At 43.5% G+C, this 19106-nt stretch overlaps 1 protein-coding gene across 5 annotated transcripts in view; it reads right to left on the bottom strand.

Annotated features, from left to right (window-relative positions):
- Positions 1-11021, bottom strand: part of RGMB (repulsive guidance molecule BMP co-receptor b) — a 29067-nt gene extending 18046 nt beyond the window's left edge. Inside the window, exons 1-4 of one of the 5 annotated variants that reach the window (XM_053225158.1) lie at positions 10890-11021; positions 9496-9571; positions 6022-6287; positions 226-734 (exon numbers count right to left, since the gene is read on the bottom strand). In XM_053225158.1, the coding sequence (XP_053081133.1) occupies positions 226-734; positions 6022-6287; positions 9496-9500 (780 nt within the window). In that variant the 5' untranslated portion in view covers positions 9501-9571; positions 10890-11021. Of the gene's footprint in view, positions 1-225; positions 735-5244; positions 5985-6021; positions 6288-7246; positions 7265-9495; positions 9572-10535; positions 10775-10889 lie in introns of those variants that run through there. The other 4 variants (XM_027037341.2, XM_015085650.3, XM_053225157.1 and 1 more) reach the window with 4 other exon arrangements.
- Between the last annotated feature and the right edge of the window lie 8085 nt (positions 11022-19106).

Genomic DNA, 19106 nt, shown 5'->3' with positions numbered 1-19106 from the left:
TTGCATATCACTGCTTAGTTGTACTAAGACCCACATTTTACATAAGCCTAGAATTCCAGAGAAATTCTTTACTAAATGATTTTCATTTAATCTTTCATTCACCTTGTTAATTGCATGCCAAGAACAAGAAAAAGTTGCTTTTAAACTGTCTTTTGTATCATACTTCAAAAATTGTCTGAAGAATCAAACATCTGCAAGTTATAAGAAAGAAAAACGTATACTTGCCTTATTTGTAGCAGTAGCACTGGATCCAGGGACCACGGGCACATTCGTCACTTGAACTGAAAGATAATTATTATCTATGAGTGGCCAGGCTCCTTCCACTTTGCATGTCTGAAAGTGATCCTTGAAAGTTCTAAGGTGAGGATCTCCGAACAAACCACAAAAAAGGTAACTGGGAGGGCTCAGATCCCCTCCCCTGTGTTCTCTGGCTCCTGCATGGCTGTGATAGTTACAAGGGTCATGGGTCACTTCGGGGTTGGTAGAGGATGTGGGTCCATCCTTAGAACAGTTCCTCTGGCTCATGAGGTCACTGATACCCAACACAGCAGAATGGTACACCAGGTTACCACGGCAGGCTTTTGAAGTTCGCTGGGTGCAGCCAGCATAGGCACGCAGGGCCTTGCAAAACTCAGAGTCAAAGCCGTCAATGGCAGAGTTCAGGTGTGAAGTGAGGGACACAAAGTCCGTGGTACATTTCTGGATTCGACATTGGGCTGGCTGTTGGCAGTCACCTATGAGAAAAAAGATAACACCAAACGTTTTTTAAACGCTTCATAACTTCCTGAGCTACATGAGAAAATGACACTGTCCTTTGGGAACAGTTTGTTCTATTCCATACACTCCTATTTTAAGAAAGCCTTCAGAACTAGGGTTGCATTGTGCTTCTTTTTCCCTCACAAATTAAGCCACTGGGAGAAAAACTGCACGCAATCAGTTACCTTAAAACTTTAAATCATGAACCACTATGAGGGAACAGGAGTCTGAGCCCAGTATTCTCATGTTAGAATTAAACGGAGTATTTGATCACTTTGCTATTGTTTATAGATTTTGAGAAAGATTCCTCTGCTCTAAGGCCAAGTTAAAGATGTGAACTTTGTTTTGATTTTGCTAAGTGTATAACTCATTCGCTTTGGAAAGCACAAAACCATGATTAAGGTTACACACCTTAGGTAGGGATCCCTAAATTTATAGCATTAGTTAAAACACCTTTACCTGATTCTAGTACAGCTATAGGGTAAGAATATCAAGAGAAAATCCAGGTATTAAGTTATTCTGCATTTCCTTAAGGATGTTTATTGACAAACTGTATATAAACCTACAATCTCCTGGATGCTACAAAGTGTAAATGTTCTCTTAAAAAAATAAAGTCAAGGGGCACCAGAGTGACTCAGTCAGTTGAGCATTCGACTTTGGCTCAGGTCATGATCTCACGGTCAGGGAGTTCTAGCCCCTGAGTTTGAGCCCTGCATCGGGCTCTGTGCTGACAGCTCAGAGCCTGGAGCCTGCGTTGGATTCTGTGTCTCCCTTTCTTCTCTGCTCCTCCCCCACTTGTGCTGTCTCTGTCTCTCAAAAATGAATAAATGTTAAAATAAATAAATAAATAAAGTTGATCGTTTAACCAAGCTGCAGATTTACTTCTCCCTTAACACCCGTCACCATTGGATCCCAGATCCCAAGCAGCTCATCAGGAAGGGTACACTGAATCAAAAAGGACACCACACTGAAATCATGCTGCACATGCAGATGACTGCACCAACTGTGTTTTATCAGAACCAAGGAAGCATAGCACACAGAATTCTTAGAACATATATAAATGACTTTTTTCCTTAGGTCGACAGTTCCAATATACCTAATGATTTAAGCAAAGTTAAAATGAAGTAATGAAAAACCACCTACTACTGCCCTACTATTTCACAGTTTTCAAATGATGTTTTGCCACTAGCTTCTCATATAAAAAAATAAAAACCTCTCAAAGCATAAAAATATGTAAGAATTGCCAATACTAGGTCAGTTGTATGTGCCAAACAGTTTAATATTCTGGTCCTTAAAGTGGGAACTCTAGAATTACTGAAAAGGAAAGTACTTTTCTTAATCATCCACCTCAAGTTTTATAGAAACTAACTAAGACATATTTTGTGTTACTTCCACATTCTTTTTAGGTCGTTGCACTGGAGGAAGTTTCAATCCTTTCAAGTCTTAGGTACCTCAGCTGAGAAATGAGGAGACTATTCTAAAAAGAACTTCATGATCTTTTACAGGCATAAAATATTTTACAATTCCTATTCTAAATGTGGGGGGGGGGGAAGAGTATCATTAAGTATATAATTATTTTAAGACGTGGACACAAACTTCAGGATACTATCAAGATTTAGGACTTCATCTGATGAAGACTTAAAACTAACCCTAGTGACATTCCAGAAAGATACTTTAATCTTTTCAGTATTAAAGTACTTTTAAGCTTGAATGAAACAGCCTGTAACCTGTTTCTAGCTTGAATTCAGCAGAAAAGACTGCAAGATGACAACCTCTCAAGCCACCTCCCCACCGTTGTTAAATTTCAAAGACCAAGAAGAGAAAAATGTAGTCTAGATAGGGCATTTACTTTAACCTGAATTAAAAAAAAAAAAAAAAAAAAAAACCAGTATTTTAATACTTTGGAGGTATGGACTTACAGCTATCACTAAATCACACTCAAAAAAAAAAAAAAAAATCACAAGCACACCTTCATGTGTTTGGCATATTTCATGTTTACTCATTCCAGAGTTGATAAAAAGCAGCTCCTGTATTTATACATTTCCTCTCTCCAAAGTAGATCAAGTCAAGTCATTTTCAACTGTTTTTACTCAAAAAAACCCAATCAACCCCAAAAGCATTAAAGCCATTTTACAGTTAGGAAATTCAGGACAAAGGGAAACTACAGGCCTTGTCCTGGCTGGATCACAAATGGGTAGAGCAAAGCCCAGGGTGCAATGCCTTTCCTCAAATCCCGTTTTCCTTCCTCATATCACATCTCCTCCACATTCCTGAGTCTCACACAACAGTAGCTGATGGCTTAAAGACTTAAGCAACTACTGTATCAATTATGTTTTTCTTTTTAAATCAGAGTCATAGCAAGCAGAAAGCAAGGAAATGAAAGCTGGACCAAGATCACTCAATAATGAAGAGCTCCTGGACTACAATGTAAATGACAGCACAAGAACTTTCCGCTAAACTTCCAGTGCCTATTTGTTCTTTTTATGGTCTATAAAATCTATCCGAGCATACATTTACTTATAATTATTTCAAATAGTCATAAAATATTCCGAAGTAAGAGCATGAAATGCAAATGCAACTGTTCAGAAAAGAATTTAGATTCCCACCTCCTTTTTCCTTCCTCCCCCAGGCCGCCCCCCCCTTCCCTTTTTTATAGCAGGCAGGTGCTGATTCTTTTGAGAAATGACACATAAAACAGAACTCCTTGGGTTCTTTTGTTTGGGATGAGGTTTCTAACAGCCTTTCAAATAGAGATGATGGGAAAGAGGAGGGCTAAATAGAGAGTGCATCTGGGTCAGCAGTTTCAGCCCCAATGCAGGCTCCCGTATAATGACTAATTTGCAGCATACACCCAGAAATATCCAGGCTTCATGAATTTATAATGACAGTGCACACTTTGCCTGTTATAGGAGGTAAAGTAAGCTTCCTGTCAAAATGCCAAGAAAATGCAGAGCAGAAAGAATCTCAAGGATGTAGCCAACAAGGCCATGAAGTGTATGAGTAAGCAAGTAACTCCCATATTGGATCTCCATTCAGGAATTGTAGAGATTTGCTAAAAGTGGGGGGTGGGGGGGGAGGTAGGGAGCAAAGTATAAAAGTTCTTTTTTCATTTCCTAAGGGCAGAAATCAAAACCTGCAGTTACAGATCTCTTCATTTTTGGAGTCAGGTCATCTATGATTGGTGTGGTACTATTTTCATTCCAGTTAATGAAAGTGCTAAAGGATTTGTGGGTCTAGAGCTCTGGTTAATGATTCAAAGACTTCACCATTCAAGACCCATTTCCTTGATGCCAGGACTGCACGTGTGAACTTGCCACACAATCACCAGTTTATAATAAAAGAAATAAGATATGCTGAAGCTGAATTAAGTAAAATGCAGGGACATATGGGGTGCTGTGGCAAATTATACGGATCCAGGCATAAAACATATGGTAGCCCATCTGCAAAGAGCATTCGGCTAGGCTCCCTTCTCTGAGAAACAATCCTTGTATGATCAAGAGAAAAATGCTTCAAAGCTATCTTTCAAAAGGAGCCCTTTCTTCGATAACCAAATTAATCACCCAACCCCAACAAGTTGTCCAGAGATATCACTCACCACAGAAACTCTAGGTAGAATATAACAGTGACTTTAAGTGAGGGCACATTAAGATACTGAGAGGAGTTTCACATTCCAAATTTTTGAAATAAGGCACCTTAATTTTCAAAAACATTAAAACAACTTCTTAGGACTTTCATTATTGGCCAGAAAAATCTTCAAGGACCACATTCCAGTTCTGTAATAGAACTCTCTGGCAACTAAGGGAAACAATATTCCAAGCAGTCAAGAGGGACACACAGTCCTACCCAGTACTTCAATTTCCCTTTCAAGAAACCTACACTTTGACATTATGAACATATATTCTTCACACAAAACACTTATGAATGCAACTTTTGACACATCATGAAAATTTTCTTGGAACCATAAGCAGATTGACATTATTTTCTAAGGTTCTAAAGTCAGTCGTTTAAAGCCTTAATCATTGTAAAACTTACTATTATACTCTATGTTTCCCCAAGTGAGTGTTAAAATGCAGCTGTTCCATCACAATGCAAAGTTACCAAAAGTAAATTAAGTCTCCTCAAATGCCACATTTTTTTTCCCATTACTTAAAAGACCTCCCAGATTTTTAGAAAGGCTGGTATGACTTAATAAATAAATACTACTCCACACAGTTGGGTGGCATTACAGTTCACGATTCTCCAGATCACAGCGTTGAGACTGCTGTCATAAAATACAGGACAAAAAGATCTCAAAGGAAAACTTATCTAATGCTCTAGTTCTCAAATTAAGAGAATTTAGCTTCAATTTGGCACTAAAGAAATTTTTTAGACAAACTCCTAGACGTAGCACTTATTTATAAAGAGCATCCTAGATACCCCCTCCCTTGAGATACAAACGACATAACACTGTATTAGTGAAACTTATTTCACAACAAAAATAACTATCACCTGCTAGAAGGCTCATCTGTAGGTCTACCTGGCTAAGGACAGAGAACTCACTCCGCTTCCACAGGGGAAGCGCCGACCTCCAGAAAGCAGGGAGATGTGTCAACCCCTCCGGGAACCCGAAAACACGCGGCTTAACCACAAAGCACCAGTTTTTCCACAGAGGTTGAAAGCTGAACTAAAAGCAGTTTTGGCAAATACGAAGAAATCCCTGTTTAAAGACGTTTAAGTTACTTCGAGATTAACCCCCCAGGTTTTCAAATTCCGGTGAAAATCTTTACATCTGGTGCGATTTCTTCCCCTTGTCGCCACCCCCAACTCCAGAGAAGCAGCACAAGGCTCCTTGTCTCGCTTCGAAGGGGGCGGCGGCGGTGGAAACCTGATCCCAGCCTGACTTTCAGTAAACACCAATGCAGCGAGCAATAAAGCATCCGGAACGTTTGTCTCGGGGGCGCAGCCCCCACCGCCCCCGCCCGCTAAATCTTCGATAAGCACTGTTGGGAACATTTATCAACGGTCCGAGCCAAAGGCGGGGAAACGCGAGAGGGAGGGGGAGGAGGCCTCTCCTCTGCGCCCTGGGCGCGCCGCACGACCTGCGGGTGCGTTCCTGCCGCTGCGCCGTGAGCCCGGCAGAGGTGCAGGGCTGGAGCCCATGAGGCCTCTACCGTCTCACCACGCCACGCCGCCCTTCTGCCCCAACGTGTGCCTTCGGGAGCCGGAGTGTTTGGGAACAAAGCACTTGGACCTGCAGCTGGTTACCCTCGCGCGCGCGCCTCATACCTGCGTGGAGCAGCCCGAGGCTGAGCAGCAGCAGCAGCAGCAACGCCAGGGGCGGCGGGCAGAGCTGGGGGCGGTGGCGCTGCTCAGCCCCGGCGGCAGCGGCGGAGGCGGCGGCGGCGGCGCAGGAAGGTGCTGCTCTCAAGCCCATGCCCGTCCATGCAGGTCTCGTGGGCTCCGGCGAGGGCGGCGGCACGGGCGCCGTGGCGGGTTCGGGGCCGTGGCTGCGGCATGGACCGGGGGACGTGCCTCGCTTTCTCTTCTTCCTCCTTCAGGCCCGCGTCGGATACGGGCCGCCGCCACCGCCGCAGCGAAAAGCGCGCCGCGGGCGGAGCGAGGCGGCGGCGGCGGCGGCAACGGGGCGCAGCGGCATCGCGGCAGCAGGCGGGGCAGAGGGGGCGGGAGAAAAGACACAAAGACGGTGAGCTTAGTGCTGAGCCCGGCCCCCAAAGCGCGGGCGCCCTGGTCCCGGCCAGCGTGGGTTCAGCGGGCGTGGACCCACTGGAGGCGCGCCCAGCCCTAGCGAGCAGCCGCCTGCAGCCCGGATATCTCTGTGCCGCGACCCCGCGGTCAATCAATCTCAGCCTTGCACTGCCGCCCCGCCCTCCTCACGCACGCCAATCCGCGTCGTCTCCACCCCCGACCTAGCCCCTCCCTCTCACCCCATTGGCTGCAAGCGCTGGTCCACTGGGCTCAGCTGGCCACTCGCAGGGGACAAAGCGCCTGCCCCTGCTCCTGCTCCCACCCTCAGATTGCTCATTGTAATTTGAGTTCCGCGTCCGCCTGTTGAGAGTCCTGTCCGTCGCGCCCGGGCCCAACCTCCTTCGCGCTCCCTCCTCTTCTATTCCCTTCACCCCTTTCCGCGATTTACTGTTTCCTCCTGTCCTACAGAAATTGGCAACGGCTACTCCCTCTTGCCGGCGTTACAAAGGAAGCGGCCTTTGACTTCCCTTTTAATTAATGTGATTGGGTTCGGCTTCCCTTTAAGGTGTTGTGTGCGTATGTGTTTTAAGTCACCCCCACTCTGTCACTCCCGCTCCAGCTCCTGAGAGGAAGTGGGCGCTTTTACCAGGCGCCTGGCGGCAGGTCTCTTCGCAGCCAATCACCTCTGCGGAACCGTGTTCCGAGCCCTTTCCGGACGTTTGGTAAAACTAGCACCCCACCGCGTTGGAAATCCGATTGTAACTTGCGGTCCGGAACAGATCGGATGGGCTGGGAAGGTACCCACCAGCTCCCGGTGGAATTCGCTAGCATCTGTTCGAGGCTCTGGCGTTATTGTTCCTCTGACATTTCCCTTCCTGAAAGCAGCGGGGAGGAGTCTGAGAGTGGGCGAACTTCAACGTGTTCTGTTACAGTGTAATTAGATTAATGAGGATAGTGAGTTTTTAATGCAGTGTAGAGTAATTATGCTATCATTTCTTGTTGCTCGGTGGCTTTTCCACAAATTTTCGTGGTCTTAGTATATTAATTTAATGGCAGATCGGTTTCTACTTTTGCCACTTGGATGGATCCAAAAATGAGGAAGAAACCCCAACTGTGTGCCACAAAAGAGGTTAGCAAGTGGAGACACAGGAAAGCATGTTGTGAGGTTGATGATAGGTTCCAATCTGTTATCAGTAGGTGTGAAGTGGTATCTAATCTAAAAGATGGCTTCAAAGGCTCGGAGTTACTTCGACTGCCCTTGCCTTTGCCTTTCCTCCAAAGGGCTCAGGGCTGCCATTTTAAATTCACTTATTCACAAATTCACAAATTGTAGCTTGCAATTCTACCCGCTCGCTACTCATAATCTCTAATTGGTAATTTTGTATCAGCCACGGACACGTTAATATTCCACATGTTACAATGTGCTAATCAATGGATTAGGATAATTGAGGGCAAACCTTATATCACTCCGGCTTACTCATTAGACACATTATGAACTGTACAAACCACTAGGTCCCTAAAGAAGAATGCCTATCTATTTTTACTGTAACTTTTCATTACTTACTTATTACATACTATGATGACTCAAGTGGTAAACACACCTTTCACTGCCCAAGATATAATCCAAGCCTTGTGTATATCCATAATATGCTTAATAATAGCTTCAGAGTGGCCTGGAGAAATGACTTTTTTTGCAGGAGGAGTTATCTGATACGATTTTTAGATAATATTATGGAGTAAATACTATGGGACTAAAAATTTACTCCCTTGCAATTACTACATAAATCAAAGAACTAAAGTTAATGAAATACTGGTCAACATCTTTTTTTTTTTAAAGTAATCAAATGTGAACAGCTTTGCAAAGTATGTTGCCAACAAAGACTACTAACAGTAAGATGGTTCTTTTTCCTTAACCCAAGATTTAATTTGACCCTTATGAAAAAAGCATGGCAATTTATTCACCATACTTCAGAACACATAATCAAAATTTAGGGATCAAATTCAGTTTAGTTGGGGTCTTTTCGCTGTCATTACTTGCTATGATTCCACCCTGCCCCCAGCCTCCACTTTGCCCACCTCCATATCCTGCTCCTTAGACACACACTGCTCTAAACTATCTTATCAACAGAGGGCGTCCTCGAGTCACCACAAATTCGGCATCGGAATGGAACTGTTCTTTAGAGGGAAAACTTTTTTTCTAAGGTGCTTTATTGCTCATCTGTTGTAAAATTTGACAAGCTCAAGATTTATACGCCTAACAATTCATTTTTTATTACCACATAAGTGTTCAGCCGGCTAGAGTAAAATGTTAATTTTCACAATTAAACCGCAAGGTGGTTCCTGTTTTCAAGACTTAAGGTCAGTTGACACACTCGCAGGGTTAATTAGGACTGGTTAGCAAGATCCCCCGAATTGGCTTGGAAAGTAAGAGCGTGGTGAATGGTCGCTTATAGCGCATCCACTCCTCCAGCTCGAATGCTGCAAGTTAGGAGAATTTTAAGATTACACAAAGAAAAATCTGGTTATCCCCCCCTCCCCCGTAAAATCAATGACTTATAAAAGTTTTACATTTTAATCAGGAAAAAAAATCGTGAAGTGACAGCTCGCACAACTCACAAACGCACCCTATTCCTTGCCATCTCTAGTCTTTCTCCCTTCATCTTTTTCAGGAAGAAAAGATGAGACCAGAACAGCACAATTAGGGGTCACAGCAAAACATCCCATGGTATGAACGTGCGAATGGATAGAATTAAAACACATGCCAGCAACATTAATGGGTTCTAAATAAGAATTACAGGTTTATTTTCCTGAACCCATACATGATGTCTTAACAATTCCCATTAATATATCTCCATTTCCATAAATCTAACATGAGGGTCTCTCTGCTTAACAGATTACCTAGGACAGAGTAGCTACCAGGGTAGCGATTTGTTCAACCCATTCTAGACTAAAGGCCCCCTCGCTGCTCCCCAGTCCAGGGTGGACGCAAAGCTGGGGCTAAAATAGCCCTGAGTCCCACAGCCCAGCAGAAAGCAGCTAGTGGATTGTACTTACATCATTCTTAACCCTTCCGCTCCTGGAGGGGGCTTGGCGGGATCAGGGGGCCCCTGAGCTCCTGAGCACGCAGGACCTGGGTGTGAGAGAAGACCCCAGAGCCTGGCGTGAGCGCTGCGCCCCCGGAAGGAGAGGGCCCGGGGCCTGAGTGGGGCTCATCACCCGAGCGTACACAACCGGCCCCCACGATCCCTGCGGGCTCTGCAGCGGATCGCACCGCTCAAAGCGGCAGGTGCAAAAAGCATTTGGTAGCCGCTTGCCAGCGCGCGGAGGTAATGCGCTTCCTGTCCATTTATCTCAGGAAACCAGCGCAGCCTTCCCTTCCAAACAAAATTAACCTCTCATTAGCCAGCCACTCACTCCGGAGAAGGCCTTAAAAGCTTTACCAGCTCGCTAATGTATTTAGGCTTTTCTTCCAGGCAAACGTAGCCGCGGTGGTGACTGTCATCATGAGCCCTGGGGGATTCCTCTGGGCTCCCCTGGGAGCCAAGCGCTTACCGACCCCCAGCCTCAAGTCTGGGAAACTCTGGCCAACCTGGATCTGTTTGCGGTACTAGTAGACCCGACACGCCTGAACGGACTTCGTGCCATAAGTAGCCCAAACAAGTTCCCACTAGTTTGAAGAGCGCCCCTCCTATCAAACAGCTCTCCTATCCTCAAGAAATGGGGAAGGGTACCCGGGAAGAACTTCTATGGCCAGCTGTCCCTGGGCCATGGGCGCTGACCGTCCTTTACAGCGCAAGCCCTGTCCGCAGCGGGTACGTGAAGCAGTGATTAGAGGTATGGGGCGTAGTGTAAGCTAGGATCTAGCCGATTCCAGGAGTGGAAAATCAAATGTAGTTCTGGGTCTGCAAGTGGCAAAAAGAGGCCTTTTGGAGCCCTGGGGTTTTCTCACCCTGGCCCCCTGCCGCCCTGAGGCTGGCAGATTTATACCACACAGGTGGAGCAAGACCTAAACAAAATAGTCCCGGCTGCTGCCTGCCGCTCGCCCCCCACGTCCCCCTGGCCCACCGCAAACTTCGACAAAATAAACAACTCACCACAGGCATTCCCTTGTCTGCAGCGCGACGCTTGCCAGCTGGGAAAATAAGCCGCAAGCCACGCGGCGGGGGCGCAGAGGGAGGGCAGCGCGGCGCCCGCCTCTCCCCCCCCCCCAGGTGGGGGCAGCGATACCCGGGGGCAGGAGGGAGGCTCCGCCTCGGGGGCCGCTCTCTCGCCTCCTAGACTGCGGAGTGAGCGCCCGGAGAGGGGCTGCACCCTTCCAGCCAGCGCGATCTCTCCGCCACCTAGGGGAGGGGGCGGGGAGACAAATCTCTCAATTCCGTCCCGCTTTCTCCAAGTGTCTCTCTCTCTCCCCTCAGGTCTCAAAGAAGACCAAACCCGGGGGCCCTCACCTCACCCCCTCCGGCGTCACACCGCCCCCTGCCGGCACTACCCGGATCTTTCCAGCGCGGCTGAGGAGTGGCGGGTGGCGGCGTCCCCGAGCCCCAGCCTCCAGGTCCGGGCTCAGCTCTCGCCATTCTCACCGCCTCCTCACTCCAAGTCCCGCACAAAGACGCCTTTCATGCCGCCAGCGCCACCCTCCGCGCCGCCCTCCACCGGGTCGTGTTGCCTTTGCCCACCCTCGGCACCAACCGATTCCCGGTTGGCGATCGTGCCAGCCGTCTCGGGGCCGGGCGGCAGCGGACACGTGCAGGCTGTTCCCGCTCTGCGCCTCGGCACAGGCACGGATGCGGTCCCGCGCCCGCCTTTCCAGGATTTTCGGTAACTGTGCACCAGCAGCCACAAAAATGCACCCCTTCTTCTCCATAAATGATCTCTGAGGGTCTTCCTAGCGTGTATAAATAGTGGGTATGTGTTGGGGCGGGGGCGGGGGTTGGTGTAAGGCGTTGGGGTAGTGGCAGGAACGGTCCTCTGGACTTTCGCTGAAATAAGGAATCTAGAGATCTTTCCTGTCCACCTGAGGTGCCAAAGTGGCAAAGTTTACAGCTTACGAATGCCCAGGATAATGATTTGCGAATTGTGAGGGGACGGAGAATTTAAAGAGGCACCTAAGACACAGGTGAGGACGTGTGTTACAGAGAACAAGCCCACAAAGATGTTTGAGGAAGGACAGTTACTTGAATCCCAGTAGAAGGTGTGGAGGGCAAGAGGGAAACGATTAGCTTTCTTCCCCTAGGCTGATCTTCCAATGTTGAAAATGAGCATCAGAGGTATTCAGCGCTAGCTATTGCTCTGTGCGTTCACTGCCTGGCACGAGCAGGCTGCCTCTTCTTGTCCAGGCAAAGGTTCAAGCATCTTGACTTAGGTAAATCACTTAAGTACCTTTGACCCTCTCCAGCTTTCTTCTATTCTCCTGTCCTCAATATCCCTTAAAGTTTCCTGATCTAACGCTAGAGGCAGCATAGGGCAGTATAAAGAGGACAGAGTGAATATCCAAGGAGGAGGGTCCTGTCATGACTTTCTGAGTGGGAGTCTTGGGCGACTGATCTAATGTCTTTGAACCTTGGGGTCACTATCAAGAAACTGTGTTAGGGGCGATGGTCCCTCTGGTTCTTAAATCACGTGACAAGGGAAACCTCCTCACACTCTGTTTAGGTTCCCTTTTAAAGAGTTTTCTCACCTTGCTTTTTCCTGTCAAAGTGCCAATCAAATTGAAAAATAAATATTAGGGATATTTTAAGGTAAATGTAAGATACATTGAAAAATCCTCTTCTTGCTACTTAGAATAATAATAATAATAATAAAACCCAAACCAAAAAACTAAAAAGCATCTCAGCTCCTGGTCCATAGAAACAAGGAATTTTAATGTCCCCCACTCGCTTTGCCTTTGAGAAGCCACACCAACAATCAGCAGCATAGAGCTTTGATTTAGAACCTAAAGGCCAGTCTTATGTTTTTCTTTTTCCTTTTCCTTCCACCAACACAAAGACAAGCTGACACATAGTGGCAAAAAAGAGTTGGAAGCAAGCCTCACGAACCCAGAGAATGTTTCCTAATGCAGACCCAGTCCTTGCTCACTCCCTTGCTAAGGTTGTTTTGGACATTACAGAAATAGTAGGCACAAGCTGCCAGAATCCCCTTCTCCCCACTCCTTCCCATAAATATTGGGCAGTGAACCTGGATGCTAACTTGTCAATCATCATGTACATGCGTTCATTAAATCAATACCTTTTCTCTAGCTTCATGATACTTTCCAGGATTTTCGATTCACTACCCACTTTGGAACACGGAGCCTTAGTTCTCCCTCTGGGCAACCTTAGCTGTTTGTTTTCTGTGGAATCTTTTCTGAAACCAAAACAAAAGAGGGTGAAATTTCATAATGAAGTATTAATTCTTGACCTAAAAATCTCTTGCTTCTTCAATTTCATAAAAATTTTAGAATTGCTTAGCTTTCATAGCAATGCACACTTTAAAAAAATTATCCACTAAAGAAAACTCTTTAGTAAACCTTCACTGGGGGAAAAAAGTTCTTTAAACAATAGTGGTGGAAAAATGTTTTGAACTTATCTAATTTGGTTGCTTTCATTTGTATTAGTCACCCCTGCCCATGGTCCCATTCATACAAGCTAAAACTGGTTATATTTCTGATTGGACCTTGGATGTTCCATTAGTAAAAGGACATGGCTTTTTTTCTCCCAAAATTCTATCTTGTTCAAGGCTCCACGACTTTTTTTTCTCTTACCTCACTTTAATCTTCCTTTTTTTTTTTTTTCTCATACCAACCAAAATAAACCAAAGATGGGAATAGAAAAGGCACAAGAAGTCACTTTTTAGTAAAATCGACTTACCATTTCTGTGCTGTTAAAAGACCTTCTGATGATGCAATGTGTATTTGCACCACCTTCTGATTTTCCACTTAAATGTGATGGAACTTCAGCTTTTAAAATGTTCAGCTAATGTATACATCCAACTCTCCAGTTGTTAAGGTCATAGCTTGTTTACTTTTGATATTTCTCATTTTTTCCTTTTGCAAATTGGGGGAGTCATCTCAAATATCAAGTAGCATATGAATCTCTTTTCTAGTATTTCTTGTTACGGTTTTCTTGCATATTTAGTTGAAATTCTTCTCTAGTTTTGGACTGATTCTCAATTTGATAATTCCTTTATGTACTCATCATGTTTGAGAATTATTATTATTGCTAATAAATTACACTATTTTAAATATTAATAGTAATTATAATAATATTGGTAAGAAACGGAATATTTGTAAAATAATGCTAGGAGAAATGCTACTTTCTACATGTGGTTAATAAAAATAGCTTCTGTAGTTAAATATTATTGAAGTCCCTCAAGATCTCTTTTTTATTTTGGAGGATCATTGTTTGAATTGAGTAATAACAAAGGATCCAAGACCTACTTTTACTTTTAAAAGGGTGAGAATTTGCTATGCCTTTTTTTCCCTCTATATAAAGATGTAAGACAGCTGTCTTGAACCATCAGCACATATGATGGTTAAGGTAAAGAATTCAGGTAAATTGTAAATTTTAAAAATGGAACCTCTGGACACATAGCTGTTGAATAAATAAAAGAATATCAGAATGTGAAAACTATTTTGTTCTTTCAGCAATGTAAGCCTAACTTTCTAGAAAAATCCTGCAGTTCTAAAATACTCCTACATATGTGCATAATAAAACAGGTAAATGAATGCATATTAAATTCATAAAGTCAGTATTCATGAAAAAAATATGTGATAAATAGACCATAATCTCCTTGAAGTGCCGGGAGAAAAGCCATATTTTTTGGTCAGCTTGGCATTAGAAAATCTTTTGTCATGAACCATTTAGCCATTCCACACAGTGTAAAACAGTAGACATGAAGCTACAGGGACTGGCCTTTTTCCTATTGTATTTGTTGATTATTTCGATTGCAGTCATTATACACACATGCTATCTTTTCTGGATCTTGTCATATGAGTTTTAAGAGGCTAAATATATATACCCCCCAAATATTCACTCTTTTTCATTACATTTGCTCTATAAAAAAATAAACTTCCAGCAGTTGGAAAATAATCTTTTTAGAAAGGTAAACAAATGCGAAGTTATTCTTCTGTGAACTGGTTTAGATCTATGGTGGCAATTCATGGTTTCTTTCATTGGCAAAATCTCTATTCAGACACTCACCTGTATACACAGTGGCAAGAAGGTTATGAAAACATTACAGAATGGAATATACTACAATCCTTCAAATTCCATGAAATCTAAGATATATGGGAAATTGGATACCATGTATTCTAATAGTCAATACTACCAATTAAGAATTTTAAGTGCTGTGTTCTAATATAATAGATGATATATGCTTATACTTTTCCAGTATTAGAGAAAATTCCCCAAGCATACATTTTAATTCAATTTAGTAGATTGGAACAATAATGGGACCAAAGGAATCTGTTCAAATAATCACAAGTACAAAAATAGTAAGTATTCTTTTCCTTCTTCTCTTCTCATATTTCATCATCCCATCATTTCAAATTGTCCAAGCCACATAAAGAGGCTTGGGTCGTGTTTGCGCCAGAAACAAGGCTGGACTCAAGCCTGAGAATGAACCCAGGGATGAAAACTGCATGTTTGTCAGAAGCTTGAGTGAAATAAATCTGGCTGAATTCAGGAGTGGGGTTTGTTTCAAAAGAAGAGGATCCTTTAGGAGTAGGAAAGGATTCTCAGAGGTCAGTCTCTTGCTGCTGAGTTGTTAATATGCTCTTCAGCTGTCCCAGTTGGGACTGTCCATCAACAAAGAATGTGAGGAATGTATGAGTGATACAGGCATCTATGCGAAATAGATGAAGTTCCCTTTCCCCTGCCTCTCGGGGAGGGTTCCATGGGGGAGATGGGAATGCAAGCCCCAGCCCTCTGGTAAGCAATCAGCACCCAGGATACTTGCTCCTCCTTAAAGAAAGGATACTAACTAAATACAAATCCTTTTAATTCTCCCATTAAGCAGCTGATTTTTGAGCACTCACTAATGAGCTTGGCAATCTTCTAAGTCCTCTGGATACTGCTATAAACAATTCAGACAAGGCTCTTTAGAAAGTACATTCTGGTGGTGGAGGGAGAATATAGGGTTAAATAAGTTAAAAAACAAAATAGCTTTAATAATGCTATAGAGTTTGAGGAACAGGATGCTATGATAGAGAGTAATAAATGTGGGAAGGAGCCACCATTGAGGGAAGGGACTTTCTAAGATATCACACCTGTAATGAAGGCCTGTAATGAAATGGGGCAAAGGATTCCAGGCAGAGGTCAAAGTTTCAAGGTATGATCAATCTTGGAGTGTTCAAGGAACAGAAAAACCTATGGCAGAAAGTACCTTAACCTGGGAGAATTTTAGAAATTTAAACAGAGTTCTTTAATTCCCAATTGGCATTTGAATGAGGGGAGATTTCTTGGTTGGTTCTAAACCTCAGGAAGAGAAAAAAACAAAAACAAAAACAAAAAACAACAACAAAAAAGCCCCGGAGATAGTGTTTATTTAATTACTAGTATGAGCGACATCTAGTATTTGGAGCTCTAACTGCACTGTCACAACCTCTGTCTGAAGCACAGATCATTGTTCTCATTTTCTAGATGAGGAACTACGTTAAAAGATTTAAAAGCGTGGCCAAAGATACATAATGAGTGACTGGTACAGGATTTGAACTGAATCTTTCTGATTCTAAAAGCCAGTTGTTTCCATTGGACTTCATTGTTCTATATTATTTACTGGACAGTCTTCAGAGATTGATCCTAAAGTTTTGGAGCCACTGACAAAATGAGTATAGTTAATAGGCGAATTGAAAATGAACTGGCTGGGAAAAAAAACCTTAAGAATTATTTTAAAAAAAATTTAAATAAAACCTGTGGTCCTCTTCCAGCCCAATCAAGAATCTCTCCTTCTCTCCTCAAATAGAGAAGAGAGCTGGAGTCTCTTTTTCCCCACCTCACATCCTGCCACTCTGTACAGCTCTTATCAAGACTTGAATGAACATTCTTGGCTTGATTAAATGCCCAGTAGCCTATGGTTTTATCTTGGAAGTACAGGTTTTGATACACATTCCTTTAATGGGAGGTCTGTATGTTTCTTTCTATGTTTTTAATGTTTATTTATTTATTTTTGATGGGGGGAGGGGGAGTATCAGAGAGAGAGAGAGAGAGAGAGGGAGAGAGAGAATCCCAAGCAGACTCCAGGCTCCGCCCAGAGCCCCACTCAGGGCTTGATCTCACAAACTATGAGATCATGACCTGAGCCCAAATCAAGGGTCAGACCCTTAACTGACTGAGTCACCCAGGTGCCCCAAGGTCTCTAAGTTTCTAGTGAATTCACAAACAGAATTATCTCATGAGCATACTCTTGCCTGATTCACAACTTAGCTTACGCCATTTCCTTATTATTTAGGACTGTGTGGCTATGGTAATGCATAAGTAGTGTCCATGTTGCCAGATACACAGTAATACTAGTGTTTCTTACCACATTCAGAACCTGGAAAGAGAACTAGGGGTAATGATGTGGAAAACTTAAAACAGAATCATAATGAAAATAATCCAGGTCATCAGTGCACAGCTTCATCACTGCACTCATTATTACTATAGACAGATAGCCAGTATTGTTATGTCCACTTATTCATTCAATCAGTCAAGTTAATTACCTGGCCAATCAATCTTTCAACAAATACTTATTGAACTGCCTACTATGTGCCAATGCTTTTCTAGGTATTAGGAATATATCAATGAAAAAGAAAATAGGTAGGGACTAAGAAGTACATCAATGAATAAAACATAAAAATGTTTCTCCTTCCTAGAGAGAGAGAGAGAGAGAGAGAGAGAGAATAAACATAGGTATGAAGATATTCTAGAGTGTATTAAGAGAAGTAAAGTGCTCTGGGAAAAACAGAACATGGTAGTGAGATGTGGAAAGCTGGTTTGCATGCAAAACTTAAAAAAAAATGTTTATTTTTGAGACAGAGTGAGTAGGGGAGGAGCAGAAAGAGAGGGAGGCAGAGAATCCCAAGCAGGCTCCACACCATCAGCACAGAGCCCTACACAAGGCTCAAACCCACAAACCATGGGATCACAACCTGAGGCAAAATCAAGAGTCGGAAGCTTAACCAACTAAGCCAACCAGGCGCCCCTGTTTGCACAATTTTTAAAGGGTGGTTAAGGTGGGCTTCACTGAGAAAGTGACATTTGCACAAACATTTGGAGGAGCCTATGAATGGCATATGTAGCTACCTGAAGGAAGGGAGCTCAAGGCAGATGCAATGGCCAATGCAAAGATTCTGAGGCAGGAGTATGCTTGGCTTATTCAAGAAAGAGAAAAGAGGCCGGTTTTGTCAGAATGGAGTGAGCAGGGGAGAATGGTCAGAGATATTACGGGGGCCTGGTTTGCAGAGAACTTGTAGGCCACTGTAAGGATTCTGACTGAATATAAGAAGCTTTGGAGAACGTTTGAGCATGACATGATCTAAATTTCAGGAATTCACTCATGTTGTTTGGTTGAGAATATACAATAGCCAGGCAAAGGTGGAAGCTGAAAGTCCAGTGGGATGGTTATTTTAATAATCTATGTAAGAGATGCTGGTGGCTCAGATCAATGATAGTGAAGAAATTATTCAGAAGTGACTAGATTCTGGATATGTTTTGATGTTTAAATCAAAAGGATTTCTTGATAAATCAGACAGGGATCTTTGAGAGAAAGAGAGGCGTCAGGGATGACTCTAAGACTTGTAGCCTGAGCCACCATCAGGATGGATTACTATCAACTGAGCCAAGATTTGGAACCGGTTTTTGGTGTGTGAAAGAGAAAATGCACCAGACGATTAGGGAGAGGATTTTATTCAGTCTGTTGCAATATGGAGAAAGATTATTAATGAGGACCATCTCAAAGAAAAGAGAGGGGCTTTGAAGGAGAGGCAGGTAAGGCAAGGGAATCATCAGGTTGTCTTATGGGAGTCATGAGCAAAGATGGAGAAAACTGCTACCTGAGTCCTTGAGGAAGGGTGGAGGTGATTATCTTGGAATATTTTTTTATTTTATTTTATTAAAAACATTTTTTTAATGTTTTTATTTATTTTTGACAGAGAGAGCGCGCGCACGAGTGGGGGAGGGGCTGAGAGAGAGGGAGACAGAATCTGAAGCAGGATCCAGGCTCTGAGCTGTCAGCACAAAGCCCGATGCAGGGCTAGAACTCGTGAACCATGAGATCATGACCTGAGCTGAAGTCTGACACTTTACCGACTGGGCCACTCAGGCACCCCTAATTATCTTGGAATATTTGAGTGCAGGGTGGTTACCCATTTTTTTTGAATGCAAAAGGGTGGAAGCAGAGGGCTCAGGTAAAGTTAAATTTTGTCTGGGGGATTTAGTTTTGGATTTATTAGCTTCGAGATTTTTGTTAGACTTCCTAGTGAAAATCTCTTCAATATTTTCATGCCTGACATCAAGATATTTGCTGTATATAACCCTGAATTCTCAAGTCACATGTAAAAATATGTGTTTGAATAATCAATTTTATTTCAGAATGCAGGTGAGGTCTCTGAACTGTTTTTTCTTATGTAAGCATTTTCATAACAGCTTCCATATTACTAAATGATCTATTTTAATGAAATTGGAGCCAAGTTTTTCTTCATCTGACACCTT

This window comes from Acinonyx jubatus, chromosome A1 (genome assembly GCF_027475565.1).
Source record: "Acinonyx jubatus isolate Ajub_Pintada_27869175 chromosome A1, VMU_Ajub_asm_v1.0, whole genome shotgun sequence".
Taxonomy (NCBI): Eukaryota; Metazoa; Chordata; class Mammalia; order Carnivora; family Felidae; genus Acinonyx; species Acinonyx jubatus.
This window is presented reverse-complemented; position numbering and strand designations above follow the sequence as displayed.